We start from the raw sequence: 18,743 nt of genomic DNA, 5'->3' as shown, positions 1-18,743 counted from the left end.
TTTTATGGACTGGAAACCGAAAACGATTTTGTAAAAAATGATCCATCATCTGAGATACGCCACTATTCGGTGTGTTATATTCTGTACAGCGAGAGTAGGTCAGGTATATACTTCAGGTATACACAGAGCGACGTTAAATAATGCAGATGTTGTCGTCGAACCGTGACCGTTGACTGTTGCAGTGCACTTACATTGTTCAGCACCGGATAACCATACTAGCGTGACAAATGGCATAGTCACGACACAGAAATCAATCCAACTGTCACATCTATAGATGGCTGTGTCATAAGTGGAGAGTTGATGGAGACGTGTCAGCCATCTTTTTGTATGAAGACGAACGTGTTAAATATATGACAATAGCAACTGATAAAACTTAAATTTTTTAAAAATATTTTGCTGACCTTTTTCTCCTTCTGAGACCTGTTGGAAATGTTTAGCGCAGATGTGATCAATTATATTAACCGTGGGAATGTAATCCTTCTGTGGTCTGATGTTAAGTATGGCTATTTAGTTATCCATATAATGCTCTTAGATGTACTTCTTGTGCGGCTTGTTACATCACCATGTATTAATATCATCGGAATACTAAGTACGTACATTTAAACAGGCAGATGTCGCATACCCTCCCTGGGCGCTGAAGCCATATATAGCCGTTTGTCAACAGTTGTCAAAATTCATCAAATGTTCAACACATTTATAAAATATTTCAAATAATTGAATGTTTTTTAAATGAAGAAATATTTACTTCTGAAAGTAATCCTCAAACTCCGGGGTCAACTGTTTTGGGGGATCTTGTTAAGGTGTTCCACAAGCTCCAGGGTCAATTTTGTGCAGTGACATATGCAAATAGTGAGCATATACATGCCAGATCTATGAATTTAAAGTGTGATCATTCTGTTTATGACCCAAGATTGAGTGTGTCTCATACCTTTCCCCAAACAGACCGTGACAAACACAGAGAACTACTGAAGCTTCACAGATTGTTCCGAAATTGCTCCTATCTTATCTTCTTAGGCTGTGCTTCTGTGGTGAATCAGACCTACCCACGTCCTTAAATCTTAAACAGGTTCCCACCATTGTCATCATACGTAGGTGGGAATACACAGATATAGACGGCCAGAGTAGGTGTGCCTTCAGTCAGTCTACCAGTAACGCCAGTAGAATGTGGTAAGTGATGTGTAGGTGCCAACACTATATTTAATATTTGACACTGTAAACAGTTTCACAAAGTCACTGACGAATGTGTTGTGTATTGTAGTCTATACTGATATCATGCCGAGACAAATATCATTGTTTGATGTTCTAACACCTCACAGGTCCAAGAGGAAGAAGAAGAGACATGAGAAGCAGTTCCACCATCTTCCCTCTGACTCTGGCCATCAAAGTCAACACTCTACACTCAGTCATATTGACCCCAGGGGCCTTCCTAAGGTGGGGAATGGCTTGTGGGTTGAGGCGCCTGCAGTGTACCAGGCAGCACCCAATCAGGGGCTGTACTACGGCAGACCAAACCCCAAATATCGAGTGGAACCTGGGGTTCAGAGGTCATCTTCGGAGCTACGTTTGCAAGGTTGGTTGAAACTCAGTATACAGTAACACCTCTTATTACACCCCCGATGATCTGTTTCGTGTAGCATGTTTTCAAATAATGGTGTCGGAGAAATGTGTCTTTGTATAGTAGAATGTAGACTCAAACCTTGACTTGAACAAACAAGTTAGCCACTCCTCTCGATCTTGTCACCTACAGCTAAGAAACATTGGGGAAATTAGAGCATGTCTGACCAAGGATGCTACAAAAACACCGACCCTTTCATTAATAATTTCAAGGATAGATTATTGCAACAGCCTCCTAGCCGGTTCTCCAAAACATGGCATCAGAAGATTCCAATCAATCCAGAACAAAGCAGCCAGACTTGTTTCACTCTCTCCAAAATCAGACCATATCACCCCGATCCTCAAAGAGCTTCATTGGCAGAGAGTCAATTTCAAACTTCTCTGTCTAGCTTATCAGTGTCATTCTCATATTGCTCCAGCTTATCTCTGTGACCTCCTCCAGCCCTACATTCCATCCAGAGCGCTCCGCTCAGAATCTCAACAGCTATTCATTGCGCCCAAAGTCAAACTGTGCAGTTATGGACAACGGGCGTTTTCCCATTCAGCAGCTTATCAGTGGAACATTCTCCCTCAAGAACTACAAACTTCTCCAACCTATTCTTTTCAAGACTCAGTTGTTCCGTCAAGCATTTTCCTGAATACTCCTTTTCCTTCTTAGCGCTTTGAGCAAGATATTCATCCTGGACGTGGACTATTATTATTATAGAATGTATGAAACCAGTTGTAATCCCGATGCTAGGGTTCTAGACCAAGGGCGTGTAATCGCGTCTGGCGGAGGTTTAACGGATAAATATGTATACTGTTATCTACGCCAATTTTCGCAATTTCGTTTAATTGCCTTATATCATATGACACAGCAGCTTTGATTACACAAGGGTGAAAAGGAAAACAGTAATCTGGCCTTATGTCTTTAAGACGAATATCTTTATCCTAACGAACGGGGGTTAGTGAGCTGATAACGCTTGTGGACACCGTCGTTAATGTCGATCCTCATTGAAAATTACTGTTAAACTTCTGTTCGACCCCATCTTCGGTCTCCTTGCATTTATTTCGACTTTAGTCCGGTCGGGATGTTTGTGCACATTCAGCAAAATTGGCTGTTTTGAATTTACGTGAACAATGTTGATTACCATTTTTGGGCACTCGGAGCTCATACACAATGAAAGCATTTGCTTCAAACAGTGGTTCTATTTGTTTGAGGCTTAACAAGGAGCAAGTGTGTAGGTAACCTGAACGCAGGTCTCAGTCTCGTGTTGAAATCATAGCATGTATAGAGTATAGTCCGCCTGGGTGTAGAACTCTGTGACCCCCTCCCTGCTTCGTTCCAACACATTGTTCGGATCCCAGTGCTTGATGTGAACACTACAATACGTATTGTCAAACGCCCCGGTGTCGACGTGCATTATAACCGAAACTGAAAGCCCACAATATTCTGTTGTACAGTTTAGTATTAATTATAGTACAATACAACAGTGTTCCCAACACAATCCGCCATTGACTGTGACTCCATCAAGTAATCAAGAGATTTAAACTTTACCCATACATCCTCTCTGTGTATGCCTTTGTAGAGCAAAACCCTATAATGACATTCTCAGAGAAGAATGTAAACTTTGAATGTCAAAAGTGTTTTCGTACTGAGACGCAGAAATGCCGTCTGTTTCTGGCGAGCTGAGGCTCTGTCAACTATGTAAACCCCAAAGGGCTATGTGGTTAAGACGAATACGTTTACACATCAACATTTGGGCAGATACAAACAAACATTACGAACTGCTAAAAGATCGAGTTGAGGTGTCTCACTAATGTAGCTCCGCATGTAACGCCAATAAGCCCGATCAGCAACAAACACATACAGCCTTTTTAAAACATTACGCTGCTCTATAACAGGAAGCGTTTCTTCAAAGTCCTTTCTTGCATGCGTGGGTATGTTTTGAAAGTCGTTTATTTTAGACGTGATCACAATCGCTTTATTCATTTCGTAAACCGAAAGAAATGTTGGCAAATTGACATTTATATCGACTTAGACCTTTTCCCACGCTATCACAACAGTTTTATCTGGTTCAGAACCAAGTCCCTCAACTTTCTCCTCACACTGTATTTGTAACTGGGGAAGGGAGAGATTGTGGTCAAATTGGTATGTATTTCTTATCAACCTTTATAAAGCAAACTTCATTTTAAAGTAAATTTGCACGTGCTTTGGTAAAATGATGAGAGGTGTTTTCACCTTCAGTTCTCTATTGTTTGATGCTATTATTGTTTCGACTAATGTGTCGTCGAAGGGAAGAAAGGTTGATTGGCTTTACGTCTATTAACATAATGACATCGTTGATAATGAAGTCGGTGGTGGTATCGATGATGATGATGATGATGATGATGATGATGATTTCCACTTACAGCACACCCGCCTCCGGGCCATGCAGTATACCAGGGCAATGTGAGGATATACCACAGTCAGCAACTGGCCCCTGTCTATGAAGTGGTTGACACATCCAGAGCACCCGGTGTTATAAGTATATATGAATATAACGGTGAGTAACTAAGTCTGTAACCTAAAATGTTTGCCCTATCATCTGGTGAGATGTTAACACCGTTCGTCGATATTCTGTATAGCATGACAGAGTAAATGGTTCTATTCACAAAGAAATTGAAGCAAAGGTCCCGTTAAAGAAACCATGAGGTTTCCAGACGATGTTTTTCATGTTTGTCCTTTCACTGTTCTCAGCAATAGTTTGCTGAGTATAGCATGTTTGTGAGAGGAAATGATATTGTGTTCAACGGTATCATTTTATATAAGGTACAACAACAAAAACTCGTTGATTTCAGATTTGACACACTCGCGGTCACGCCTCATTAACCGCAACTCTGCTGAGCGCCATCACAGAGACAGCAAGAAGGTACACAGATCGCACAGTGACCTTAGTAGTCGACCCAAGGACAGGCGGGATAACTCTAAACGACATTCCGGTCATTCGCATCAGTCAAACAGTGACAAATCAAGAAAAGACCATTCCAGGCCAAGTTCAGCCGGTCACGTGAAAGTTTCGCAACAAAAGTCACAATCTTTAGATTCTTTGAGGGAAGGAGCTTATGACAATCCAGCTTTCGACAATAAAGCTCCCGTGAGAGTGCCGCCACCAACAGTTTCCCAGCCTGCTGCTACAGACAGCATGAAGCTGCAGGATAAGAACGGAATGAGCACAAGACCCCTTTATAATAAAACAGACGATGAAAAGCAAAAACCCAAACCAGTAAAGACTGAGGTTATAACACAGCATTATACGCACGAAGGGTCTGTGTATGCTGTTCCCAATAAACTTGGAATACAAAAGGACGAGGCCTATGAAAACCCAATAGTAGCCCGGATGGAAGAAATGATTATAGAAAAAACAGAGGGGTCTGCAGACTCTCGGAAAGCGAGTTCTATCAGAACAGAAATTGTACCTTCTCGTGCCAGTGAAGTCAGATCAGGTCACGTGGATCGTGCGAGCTCACATGTGGACGATGTGACGTCATCTGTTCCAGTGAACGTGTCAGACACCTCGATCCACATCACGACCGGGATGCGGGAGGTGAAACATCCTGCGACTGGCGAGAGGCTGGACTCAACTGATGGTAGTCTTCATCCCCCTCTCAGCGCCACACAGTCGGAAGATCTCGGGCCTACAGGTATGTAGTAGTTTCTTTCTCATGCTGTTTTGGAGATCTCGGACCAGCAGGTATACTCTAGTTTGTTTCTCGTGCTGTTTTGGACCTCTCGGACCAGCAGGTGAACTCTAGTTTGTTTCTCATGTTGGTGGGGAAATCTCGGACTTAAGTATACAGTCGTTTGGATCTCATGCTAGTTAGGTGATCTCGGACCAACACGTGAACATTGTATTTTGTCTCGTATTGTTTGTGAGATCTCAGTAATAAAACTAAAGGCTACAACGGTGATTTTAAAGGGAGTAATCATACAGGTCTTACGGTATTAAAACCTTCAAATATTTGACCTGGCGATCGCTTTGTGTCATTTCACCTTCAACTCTTTTCAAAAGTTTAAGTGACATTCATAATGAAGTCGTGCAAAGACATTTCCACGGAGATGAAAATACCCTCTCAAAATACCCTCACATGACTAATAGGCCCACCACGTAAATGTATATATTTGATTTATACTTGGGGAGTTTCGGGATTGTGGACAAGTTCTTCCGAGTTGCCCTCTCTGTACTATACCACCTGACACACGGTAGTTATAATAGGTTTAACTGTTTACCTTGAACGTGGATGTGGCTCAAGTAGATGAATAAGTAGACCGCGGCGCCTCTCAGCTGGTTCCGAATCACGGACCTATTGGACCCATGACTGCATTCCCTAGTCTGGGGCTGTAACGTGGAACACATCCCTAGTCTGGGGCTGTAAGCTCCTGTGGACAAAACGCTACAGTGTCAGTTCAATTCTTGAGGCTGTGTCGGCTCAGCAAGAACCCTACAAACAGATATTTTGTTTTACTGTTAGCTGTGTGATGTATCCAAACTCAGCTAACTCAGATCTATGCCCCCTGACTCTTAGTCTGTCTCACAGTCCCTGAACAACATTATTTCCCCTACAGCCTAGCCCTCCCTGCAGTGCTAAAGCCCTAAATGAACCAAGTCTAGATTTCCTCAGGTTCAGGTCTCTGAATCTCTGGTCTCCCTGGGGCTCCTTTTCACTTTAAATAGGTTTATTTGTTACAATCAAAATTATAAATATTCAGTGACTTAGTCTACCTGACTCTTTGTATCCCGACTATCGTACGCTTCTCTTTGTATCTGTTTTGTGGTAAATCGAGTTTGTCGACTTTACATATAGTATCTTGACGTAACTAAAGCTACACCAAGCAGTCGTGACATGTGTAACGTTACATTCAGAACTGACTTGTGTAACGTTGCATATAATATCTCGACATGTCTAACGTTACATTTAGTATCTCGCCATGTCTTACGTTACAATTATTATCTCGACATATCTATCGTTACATTTAGTATCTCGACATGCCTAACGTTACATTTAGTATCTCGCCATGTCTAACATTACATTTAGTATCTCGACATGCCTAACCTTACATTTAGTATCTCGCCATGTCTAACGTTACATTTAGTATCTCGACATGCCTAACCTTACATTTAGTATCTCGCCATGTCTTACGTTACAATTATTATCTCGACATATCTATCGTTACATTTAGTATCTCGACATGCCTAACCTTACATTTAGTATCTCGCCATGTCTAACGTTACAATTATTATCTCGACATATCTATCGTTACATTTAGTATCTCGACATGCCTAACCTTACATTTAGTATCTCGCAATGTCTAACTCTCCTGGCCCCACAGATCTCGACTGTAGGCCTCGCCCATGTATTTTTCGCCGAACATTATCGATCACATAATATTGATTACAGTCTGTTTATCCCAACGAGATAATTTGATCAGTGCTAAATGTATCACTACAAACATCAATATCATTATAACCAAGTCGTAACAACCGGAATGCTGACTTTCCATTTACTGGTTGATATGATGGTGAGCATTAGAAGATATCTTCACGTTAGTAGCTGGACATAAACACCGACGTTTTCAGTTGTTGTACCTACGACGGTGCGGAATGCCGATTCCAAAAGAAATTAATTGTTTTCTATATTTGATGATTATATTACATTATACAAACACTAAACAATGTCCGAGGCAAATATTGGAAATATGGTATCACGTATGCTTAGATCGGATTCCAAAACCCTTTTCACATCGACTTGACATGGGGGCACATCCCAACAAACTTACGGCATTGTTAAATATACCGATCAATGGTAAAAACATGATCTTCCTACACTGTTAGAACAGATAAATAAACTCGCCATTTCGCTGTGGAGGAAGCGTGAAGGGTATAATTTCACATTGTCTTAAAACAGTTGCAGTTGTCTCCCCTTCGTATTGGTATGTCGTGTACAGATTGGACAGACTGAGTACACACTTACACAGGCCGTAATTTAAGCGTAGGGAATTACAAGGCTGACTAAACCGACAGTTGTCCGACCACCACGCCCAGGATTCGCAAACAAATACATCAATAAATGTTGATCATCTGAGGTGGGAAGGTTACACATGATCGATGGGATTTATGGCTGTAATAAAGTGTTGTTGTTTTATCCCGGATACATCTGTGGGTTTTATGAAAGGTGTCGATTGTAGTTGTGGCTGTGAGATTCAATCAGCGATGAGACGGGCGTTTCCGAACTCGTAGAAGCGCCCAGGGCGTTATAACGAAATGTACACATGGGAAGGTGATAAAACTTCACCAATAGGTAATGAAATGTCATTCCTGAATGACAGACTGTTCGTGATATTGCACTGTATTTGTGAGTCACCGAAACTATAAGTTTAACAATATAGTACTACGCCGCAATCTATCTGAGCGTTAAGTTTGTTTATCCCGCATGTACAGCAAAGTATAGTACTGATATACAGTAATCTCTGCTATCATGAACGCAATAACTAATTTTACACAATGAAGACTGAAATATTATCATTTTAAATTCAATCGAGATTGCCTCAGAAGACAGCACACGTGATGGTGTAAAGTAGTCTCGAGATGAATTAAACATTATTTGAAGGGAAATTAATAACACAAACTCTGATTTTCTGATTCTGCATTGCTTTTACATTTACTTGTGTGTATATAGCGCTACATTTACTTGTGTGTATATAGCACTACATTTACTTGTGTGTATGTAGCGCTACATTTACTTGTGTGTATATAGCACTACATTTACTTGTGTGTATGTAGCACTACATTTACTTGTGTGTATATAGCACTACATTTACTTGTGTGTATGTAGCGCTACATTTACTTGTGTGTATATAGCGCTACATTTACTTGTGTGTGTAGCGCTACATTTACTTGTGTGTGTAGCGCTACATTTACTTGTGTGTATATAGCGCTACATTTACTTGTGTGTATGTAGCACCACATTTACTTGTGTGTGTGTAGCACTACATTTACTTGTGTGTGTAGCGCTACATTTACTTGTGTGTATGTAGCGCTACATTTACTTGTGTGTATATAGCGCTACATTTACTTGTGTGTGTAGCGCTACATTTACTTGTGTGTATATAGCACTACATTTACTTGTGTGTATATAGCACTACATTTACTTGTGTGTATATAGCGCTACATTTACTTGTGTGTGTAGCGCTACATTTACTTGTGTGTGTAGCACTACATTTACCTGTGTGTGTGTAGCGCTACATTTACTTGTGTGTATGTAGCGCTACATTTACTTGTGTGTATGAAGCACTACATTTACTTGTGTATATGTAGCGCTACATTTACTTGTGTGTATGTAGCGCTACATTTAGTTGTGTGTATGTAGCGCTACATTTACTTGTGTGTATGTAGCACTACATTTACTTGTGTGTATGTAGCACTACATTTACTTGTGTGTGTGTAGCGCTACATTTACTTGTGTGTATGTAGCGCTACATTTACTTGTGTGTATGAAGCACTACATTTACTTGTGTATATGTAGCGCTACATTTACTTGTGTGTATGTAGCGCTACATTTAGTTGTGTGTATGTAGCGCTACATTTGCTTGTGTGTATGTAGCACTACATTTACTTGTGTGTATGTAGCGCTACGCTTACTTGTGTGTATGTAGCGCTACATTTACTTGTGAGTATGTAGCACTACATTTACTTGTGTGTATGTAGCGCTACATTTACTTGTGTGTATGTAGCACTACATTTACTTGTGTGTGTAGCACTACATTTACTTGTGTGTATGTAGCGCTACATTTACTTGTGTGTATGCAGCGCTACGTTTACTTGTGTGTATGTAGCACTACATTTACTTGTGTGTATGTAGCACTACATTTAGTTGTGTGTATGTAGCACTATATATACTTGTGTATATGTAGCGCTACATTTACGTGTGTATGTAGTGCTACATTTACTTGTGTGCATGTAATGCTACATGTACTTGTGTGTATGTAGCGCTTCATTTACTTGTGTGTATGTAGTGCTACATTTACTTGTGTATATAGTGCTACATTTACTTGTGTGTGTGTAATGCTACATTTACCTGTGTATGTAGCGCTATATTTACTTGTGTGTATGTAGCGCTGTATTTACTTGTGTGTATGTAGCACTACATTTACCTGTGTATGTAGCACTACATTTACCTGTGTATGTAGCACTACACTTACTTGTGTATGTAGCGCTACATTTACTTGTGTGTATTTAATGTTACATGTACTTGTGTGTATGTAATGCTACATTTACTTGTGTGTATGTAGTGCTACATTTACAAATATCAAAATACCTTCAGTAATCCCATCTGGACATTTCCAAGAATTTCACGTATTTCACTTTTTATATAAAAAAAATTGGGGTTTTTTGGTCATCTTTATACGTTACCTGTTGCTTATTTCGCATCATCTGTGTATAATGCAAACACCGTCGCGAGTTCATGTTTACATGACATTGCGCGAGACTGGCAAACATCTCCGCGCAGAGGCTCTGATTGGTCAATATTTAACCTTAATTGGTTCACACGAGAGACCGACTTGGACCTTATTTCTAATTTTAATTGTCATATTCACCGCACAAAGTAGCCCACGTCATTCACACAGATATTTTATACGGTTGAACCTCCACATTTGACACTAGTTACATGAATCTCTCCATTTGTTCAGCTATCTTCTCGACCGAAATCTGATCCTGTAATGACTTGGTGATGTGTTTATATAATATGCTCTTCTGAACTACATGACAAGTCTATGACAATATCCACTGCTATTTCGGACAAGTTGTATTTGCAGCATCGATATGCTTTAACTAAACGCGGGTCTCATGCCATACCGATTGCGTGGGTAGACACGGCGAATTGGCCTAATTGCACTGAAATGTAAAGAGTAAACATTTCCTGCCACAAACAACTTGTACAACACGACTTGTGTACTTGTATTTTTTCTGCCGCCCTCTACCCATTTGAAACGCCTCCGTGCTGTAATACATGGATCGTCTGCCCGGAGAACGGAGTGTCAGTGGTTCGATCCTAAGGGCGCGGAATACCAAACGACTTTAAAATATTCTAATTGTTGGAACCCTGCCTGGTGCTCAGCATTAAGGGGATGAAATAGGACATGTTGGCTCGGAGTCCGTAGTTTGAGTTTCAGTAGAGAATGGTATCTCAGTGGACAAGCAATACGAATCTCGCCACACACACACGCGTCCATGCGCGTCGTTGTAGGGGTGCAAGAATCTTGAACTCACCTCAATTTGGCATCTGCACATGGTGCACGTTGGTGTGCAGTTATAGCAAAGACATACTCCTTGATCCATATGAGGTCATGTCGCTGTGCTGGTTTAGTGAATCAAGGATATACTCGACTCGATCATCGGACTCGGAAGAGAGAGTAATTAACCCCAGAACCCCAATGACAATGACATTAACGTCAGTACGGCGATGTCCTATTAACACTTCACACCAGGGTCCAAACTTGCACAAGACAAAGCTGTAACAGCAAGCGAGTCAGTGGATCGCTAACGTGGATCTGTAGGGAACACTATAGCCATAGCCCGTGAAGATGTGACAACAGTTTATTGACTAAATAAAAATGATCACCGTAAAAGATCAATCTAAATACCACGGGTTAAATACAAAGTCTTCAGCATCCCCCGGCTTTCGTAATGTGCAACTAACGAGAACGGATAGAAGGGTCACTGACATGGTGGATGTATTGTTATGTTACCGCAGTTGGGTACCACGGATGATGATGATGATGATCCCCCGGATGATGTGCACACGCCACCGGATTAAAGGACGACCGATTAAAGTTGTCGCGCCCAGACTCGATGATATGATGTCACGGGCACGCGTTCATAGGACAACGATGGAAGATGATATGCCCAGAACAAACTAGACAGATAAAAGTCAAATACATGTAATATGGTTATATATAATGATAACAATATTATATTTCAGCATTTTCACAATTCATGATACAGGCCAACTTCCTGACGTTGTTTCTGAGGATTGTTTTATGAATATGATTTACATTAAAAGTGATGTCTCTTTCAGGGAACCAAGTAACCGCTGAGGCTTTCCAGTTCCTGGACAACTACATAGATGACGAGGGGGTGGAGAGCCCACCTGTCTCCCCCGGGCCAAGAGAAGATTTCGCAGGTTAGTTGTGCCCCGCCCGTTACCAAACACTAAAGTTAATGGGAGTGTCTGCTACAGTCTGATTGGTTGAAAAACGTTGTTTAATCGGATCGGATACCGAAAATCATCTGGGCATTTCACATTAGTCATTCACACGTTTGAAAAATATGTACCAGCACGACTCTAATTCATGGTTTCTCCACAACCTTTCAACCACTCTATTTATCATTGTCCTAATTATTCTTCATTGGGTTCACATATCAGGGTAGCAAATGCTCCCATCCACTGTATCTTTGTCCGTCCAGTGTGAAATTTCCAGGCAACACATTCGCAAAACTGACGTCATACCAACGCGTTCCCATACATTGGGTTACATACGAAAATCGTAAATGGTGGTTATTTGCTGAACTTCAGGTGAAATCATGGAATACAAATTGTAATACTGGGATGGGAAAACCACGGTAGGAGTGTATGGAATTACAGGGCTTAAAGATTAACCACAGGCATAAAACCATAATTTGAATGTTTGTCTGAACATATAAACCCTCAGGTAAGATACACATGATTATATATGAGACTTAAATAAAACCTGTCTGTTATATTCCGTGGTTTCTCAAGGGAAAATGATGCCCTCCCATTAACCGATTTCCAATTACGGTATGGTCGGTTGTCTTGCCAAGCACCTCTTCACATCACCATCCTCCTCTTTGTACATTGTATTCAGGATACTTGTTCTACATCCTCTGTTAACATAGGAGTGCGCAGCTGTATCATTAGCCAATAACATTTCACACCCCGCTGCCCTGTGAAGGCATTATGGGTAGATTTGCCCCCTCCCCCAAGTGGAAGTATGCCAAGCATCTGGCTTGTGACCCAATAAACCACAGATACGCGTTTCGTGAGAGTTTACATACTGTGTGAATAAGCAGGGTAGAAGGTGTTCAACCGAACCGACAAATCTATTATGAATAGATTACCTTTCATGTGTGTAATGTAGAAACTTTTGTATATTAAATTATTTAACGTTTCAAAGCTGAAGTGTTATTTGAATAAAGTGAAGGTTTTTCAGGAATATCTTCTATTATCGGTACAATGAATACAAGCACAACAGTGTGGATGTAGCTGAAAAGAACATCTGTTCTGTGTACCAGTCACCAGACTCTGTGTAACTGTACCTCCTTTTGACTGATAGTCTGATATTTGACAGATTTTTTTAACGAGTCAACGCTGTATACATAAAATATTGTAAGTGTTATTTTGTCAAAGATTCAGAAAGAAAGGTGTCATGCTTTTTTAATATTTTTGAAAGTGTGTTCTAGCACTAAATCAAACATCTTTCTGCAGAAGACAGATTTCCATGAAACTTCAAAGAACAAAATCTGTGATTTACTACTTGGCAATACTGATTTGTAGTCACCTTCAAGCAAATGCGTGATCCACCGACCCTGTCCTATTTTGTCAACATTTCCCAGCAACCTCCTGTCGGCCTCCCTGGGTGAGGGCTGAACAAGCCCCACTATAAATCTATCATCTGTCCTGTACGGGGTAGCTCTCGTCGACAAACCTAACCCCACAAATCATTCCCTGAAACAAAAGTCAGACTTTATCTCGACCCGCAGTGATTACACCTGGCCCTGGCAAACGACTGGTCATGACGTTCATCGTCAGCCTTTCGCCACGCAACACGGCGTGTTGGTCACAAACTTACATCCATGTTGATTATCTGTTCAGAGCAATCATTTTTGCCCATTTCTAATTATTTCGTTCCTTCCCCATAATACTTAAGGTATTCCTACAATAGGTTATTGTAAATTCGAGCCATCTAATTTCGTATGGATAACGAAATGTCAATACCATGGACAGGTCAGAATGTGTTTTGGTGCGCTACGTGAGAATAGGTTCGGCGTACGGAGGGTCTTCCTTGAATATAATTGATATATTGTGAACTGTGAATTGAGACGGTATTTCAGTCACAGTGATGTACGTGCTATGTGTATGGGTACATGCATTCCGTCACCCTACACGCTTGTCAGGGGTCAGGGACAATGGGATCGCTAGCCCACTGCTCCTCCCTGCACAGACAGAAAGGGTGAAGCCTTGGTATATGTTCTCCATACAGGTACACAAGAACGACTTATTTACATTGAAGCCACTGCCTACATACGACCTACGGGTTTTCCTCGGGTTTGAATGATTGAATAACATCGTGATTTAAGGTCGATTTAAATCGCGCAGCTTTATTACATAGTGCCCGACTTCTTTTCATGTAAGTCACGATATATAACAGCTTGGGGGAATTTGGAAAATGTCGTTCCACTCCCAAGATTATAAGAGCGGATGTACAATTTAATAAACAGGCTGACAGCTGACAAACCATGAGTGATTATTGTCTGTCTCTGTGGTATAATAAGCGTATTTTTCACGAAATTATTCATAAACATTAAATATATATTCCCTTTGATAAATAAAATAATATTACAATGAAATATATTGTAGTCATGCTCATTGCATTTCATTCAGTATTGTTAAAATCCAGTGGGACCTTCCACCAATTGTTGCCATTTAACATTTAAACGTCAGGAAACACCCAACTACACTCCTTGTTGACTTGTCTCAAGCCCGCGCCTTCTCGACAATGATCAGACAATATTATCCGCATATTTCGCACTTCCTTTTTTCAAAATTATTCGATTCTGCCATCCTAGTTCCTATCTTGTCAATACATTCATTCTTCAGGGAAGCACACTGTTTATTCATGAGATCCCTAATTTACAGAAATATTCCTTGACATGTGTGAATGTGTGGTCAGGATTCACCAGAACACAGACTTGGGGAAACAACACCAAGATTCTGCCATCATTCCGCGGGTCAGGGCGTCTGATTTTGCTCTGTATATCAATCAATGTCCTGACGCGGTATTCGTTGTCCGAAATCCAGACTTGTTTACCGCGTCAGTGACAACAGCACGACATCAAAGAGTGTAAACAGATCATTCGGGCCTGACCAGCTACATGTAGAGATCCACCTCTTAGATCAGTAAGGGGCCGTTCATAATTTATGGCAAGGCGGTGATGATGATTTTTATACAGAAGCATGTACAATGTGAATAACTCATCCCCCCCGCATATCATGTACAAAACCAATGACCCCTCCCTTTCCCATAATTTTTAAGTATAATTTTTCAATAAATTTATATTTACATGTGTACAAAATTGATGACCCCCTACCTCCCAGAACAAAATGGGTGCCCCCCCCCAACACTCAAAATCAACTAGCCATAAATAATGAACGGTCCCTAATAACCTCATCTGCAACAAATATGCGTTTTGTTACCATGACAACGGATTAGAAATATTCATTAAACTGTTAGATGTAAATTTATGCTGATAATGAAAACAGATATGTGATGGCGTTTGTATCATACCCGGCATGCGCATTACGGCCTAGGGCTGTCACAGTAAACATGTGTTGTATGTTGCAGGTTATTAAGCCCTTCGGTGATCCAGCAGCACGGAATGGTGCAAGGCAGCTGTTGCCGATACCACATGACCCACATCTATAAATGATGTTGTCACCAGGAAAGGTGTCCCGTTACAGGTATAACATGGTTGCCTAGCAACAGGGAGAGAACGGAATTGATTGGCTGTTTCTGGTCCCGGCACTGGATGGTGACATGGCTCTTCAAAGATAACATGTTCCAGAGATTGAAACCAGCGGAAATATGAAGACGAAACCAACGTACCACATGTGGCTTCCTGTTGGACTGCTTAGGTTCTGTGCGGAGTTCTCTTACTTTCTAGGAAGGAATAAAAATACATTAACAATGACAGATTGGAATGTGTGGAGGAAAATGTGTGAGTTCACATATATAAATAATAAATCTAACAGAATAGTTAATTAATTCTTTATTCAAAATAGTACATCGTGAAAGTAAGATTGTCCGTCTCTTTAATAATCAGTTAAGTCCATTATTCAGCTAGAGCCATGTGCGTGCTACAACGATCACGTCTACCCACACGACGGTCGTCACAGGAGAGACACCACCACCACCACCACCTCCTACCTACACGTGGTATAGCAGTCTTCAGTACACAGTTACCAAAGTGAGAAGTTCCTATTTTCGAAATAGAACGATGTTAGGTAGCTGTGGTGGAGATAGTGACGTGAAAGATGTACGACCACTGCTTGTGTGTATCTGTATGGAGAGATGTAAGTTCATTGTATTAGAGGGCACTGTTCCAATCCCGTCACAATCAAAAGTAGTTATCAAAAAGTCAGCCCGTTGATTTAGTGCGGTTTGTAAACTGAACGACGTTCTTTTGGAACGGCCATACTTATTAATATAGAGTTTGACAAGAATAATATATGTCATGTATATGTATCCACGCACGAAGTTATTTATCACATTCATATAGTAATTGTTATATTTGACTGTAGTCAAACAGAGATGGTATTATTTTAAATTGTGTGTACATTGACGTTTTTGCTATTTACCTGGATGATCAAACACTACAGTTTGCTGATATGATGGATGAATTCACAACATCGGAATGCGACTTCCTTCCCCGAAAAGACGAATTTCATTACCCTTAAGGTTAAAGAAATGACGTTGACTTGATAACAATCCCAAAGTCTATTTTTGAAGAAAACGTGATGTCTTCCATTGTTGCTGGTTACGTTTGTTTAATCTGTTTATCAACTCAGTGTTGCATAATTACTCAAATTAGCTGTTAGTTGATGCATATGTACATTTCCATTGGATAACTGTACCTACGATGTAAATTTATGAACCAATCTAGGGCACGTGTCCTATCTATATATCCGGGTTTTACAACCCATTTGACCGATAACTGTTATCCCTGTTTATCTGCTGTTCAGCACACTATATATGTATCAGCAGTCTCAGATGACCCAATACAGGAACAATATACGTTAATGTGCAATAGTGCTAAAATAACAAATGATTCTGATAATGCTAACAGTGACAAAGGTACGTAGACGTATGTTGCCCAACAAAGGGGCTGTATACACGGCCTATATCACTGTTTCGCCATGCAGAGTTGCGCCCCTTGTTGTACCATGATGCACTGGGCCTAAATTTTCGAAGCCCTCTTAGCGCTAAGACAGTCGGAAGTTAATGTTAATGTATGGCGCTTACGACTATCTTAGCGCTAAGAGAGCTTCGAAAATCTAGGCCCTGGTGTCTTAACGTTCGTGTCCTTGTTCAGTGGGGCGCCATGTTCACATGGGTTTCACCAAATTAGCCACGATCCACGATCTAGTGTAACGGAGATATGGTTCAAAGATGTCTTCTTGAAAGAATGCATTCCGTAAACTGTACGTACACATGTCATTGTCAAATATAGTTTCAGTACGTCCATGGCACAAGAATCCCATACTATATATTCTAACATATGAAAAACGCGTGTACCTTAGATCTGATCTGACTGACAATGCATTGTACACAGTCTATTGAACTAGGCTGTATTGACAACTAGTCCTTCCCCTAGCACATGTATCTTATATACAACACTATAATGTACAGTGTGGATGGTGTTCGTCAGCTGCAGACCCAGCTGTCTATATATCTAGGGCATACATCTGTGTCAATCGTTGCATGTACATAGGTCTCCACTGAGATTATAACTTCCATTCCCAGCATTTAATCAAAGTATTCTGGTTGTCCTCGGGTACATCATTATCACATATACCCGAAATCGACATTTTTTCTATTATTTTGTAATATCATGAAATAAACCATTGCGATCGAAAAGATATTTGTGTTGTTTGTGTTGGTTTTGGAAAGGAGGAAGACCAATCAGGGTTCAAAGCAAACTTTATGTGTGTTTGTCACATGCATGGCCTTAGCCGAGAGCGCTGACGACATGATACGGAGTTGAACGACACTAATAACACACGTGGTGAGTTAAACTCACCTCCTATCACGAATTAGTTAAATATAACCTCCTATAAGAAATTAGTTTGGGTTTTAGAACATATAACGTATCATTTCGGAACACAGTGACTGTGTAAACACATTGGCCTACATTGACAGCGATTTACTCCAAATGATCAAGATTACGTACTTACGTACTTATATCCGGACTCGTAAAACGGAGATTTAAAGTCCATGTACAAAATGACAGTACAACAAATGACATCTGTTAGTTATCTCAATATTTTTTAAAAGGTGTGTGTGTGTGTGTGTGTGTGTGTGCGTGCGTGTGTGCGTGTGTGTGTGTATTACATATAACCATTACACCATGACAACGACTACAACACGATAAGAATCTGAGGATTATAGTATTTGCATGATGATGCTATAGGCCTCAGTATATAAGCTAACGCACCACAACGAAATGTGTACTTCCAAAAAATGCATGAGCATTTCCTGAAAGAAAATACCTCTCATCACCACTGAACTGTGTCTTTTGAATGTGTTGACTTGGTATTGTCGGAGCGCTTGGAACGCTTTCACTCATTCTCAATAAAAACACGCATTTGACGATAGAAAAGGCCGAAAAATAAACTTAATATTTAAGAAATACAGTTCGCTCTACCACCATGTATCATGATATCAAGGATGTATTGTTATATTTTTTATTACTGTGAATGTCTTTACAAACGAAGACGATAACCAGATCTACAATTTCTGATATGCATGCAACAGTATGGCGATCATGACATTTAGTAAACATTGATATTTTCACACAAATACATTAATCCGACATTCTCGGTAATCCGACATATTTCTCTGCAACCACAAGTGTCGGATTAACGAGAGCTGACTGTATAGTGAAATAAAGCACACTTTCGCCCTGAATATTATTGTTGAAGCACGATACTCTTGTTTGTTACAATTCACCTGACAAAGAGGCAAGGAATAGCCCAGAAACGTTGTGACATACAATAACGAAGAAGTTGTCATCAATAAAATTTGCGTTTTACAG

The 18,743-nt window shown here is 40.5% G+C and overlaps 1 protein-coding gene across 4 annotated transcripts in view; it reads left to right on the top strand.

The window, feature by feature from the left end:
* Positions 1-15,499, top strand: part of LOC124282833 — a 53,903-nt gene extending 38,404 nt beyond the window's left edge. For 3 of the 4 annotated variants that reach the window (XM_046718871.1, XM_046718869.1, XM_046718870.1), the window contains exons 3-7: positions 1,317-1,570; positions 4,008-4,139; positions 4,435-5,277; positions 11,710-11,814; positions 15,275-15,499. In XM_046718871.1, the coding sequence (XP_046574827.1) occupies positions 1,317-1,570; positions 4,008-4,139; positions 4,435-5,277; positions 11,710-11,814; positions 15,275-15,282 (1,342 nt within the window). In that variant the 3' untranslated portion in view covers positions 15,283-15,499. Of the gene's footprint in view, positions 1-1,063; positions 1,168-1,316; positions 1,571-4,007; positions 4,140-4,434; positions 5,278-11,709; positions 11,815-15,274 lie in introns of those variants that run through there. The other variant, XM_046718872.1, reaches the window with a different exon arrangement.
* Positions 15,500-18,743: the final 3,244 nt, after the last annotated feature.

The sequence above is a fragment of the Haliotis rubra genome, unplaced genomic scaffold (genome assembly GCF_003918875.1).
Source record: "Haliotis rubra isolate DU_JTF1 unplaced genomic scaffold, ASM391887v1 Scf304, whole genome shotgun sequence".
NCBI lineage: Eukaryota > Metazoa > Mollusca > Gastropoda > Lepetellida > Haliotidae > Haliotis > Haliotis rubra.
The sequence above is the reverse complement of the archived record's forward strand: the minus strand, read 5'-3'. Positions and strand labels throughout refer to the sequence as shown.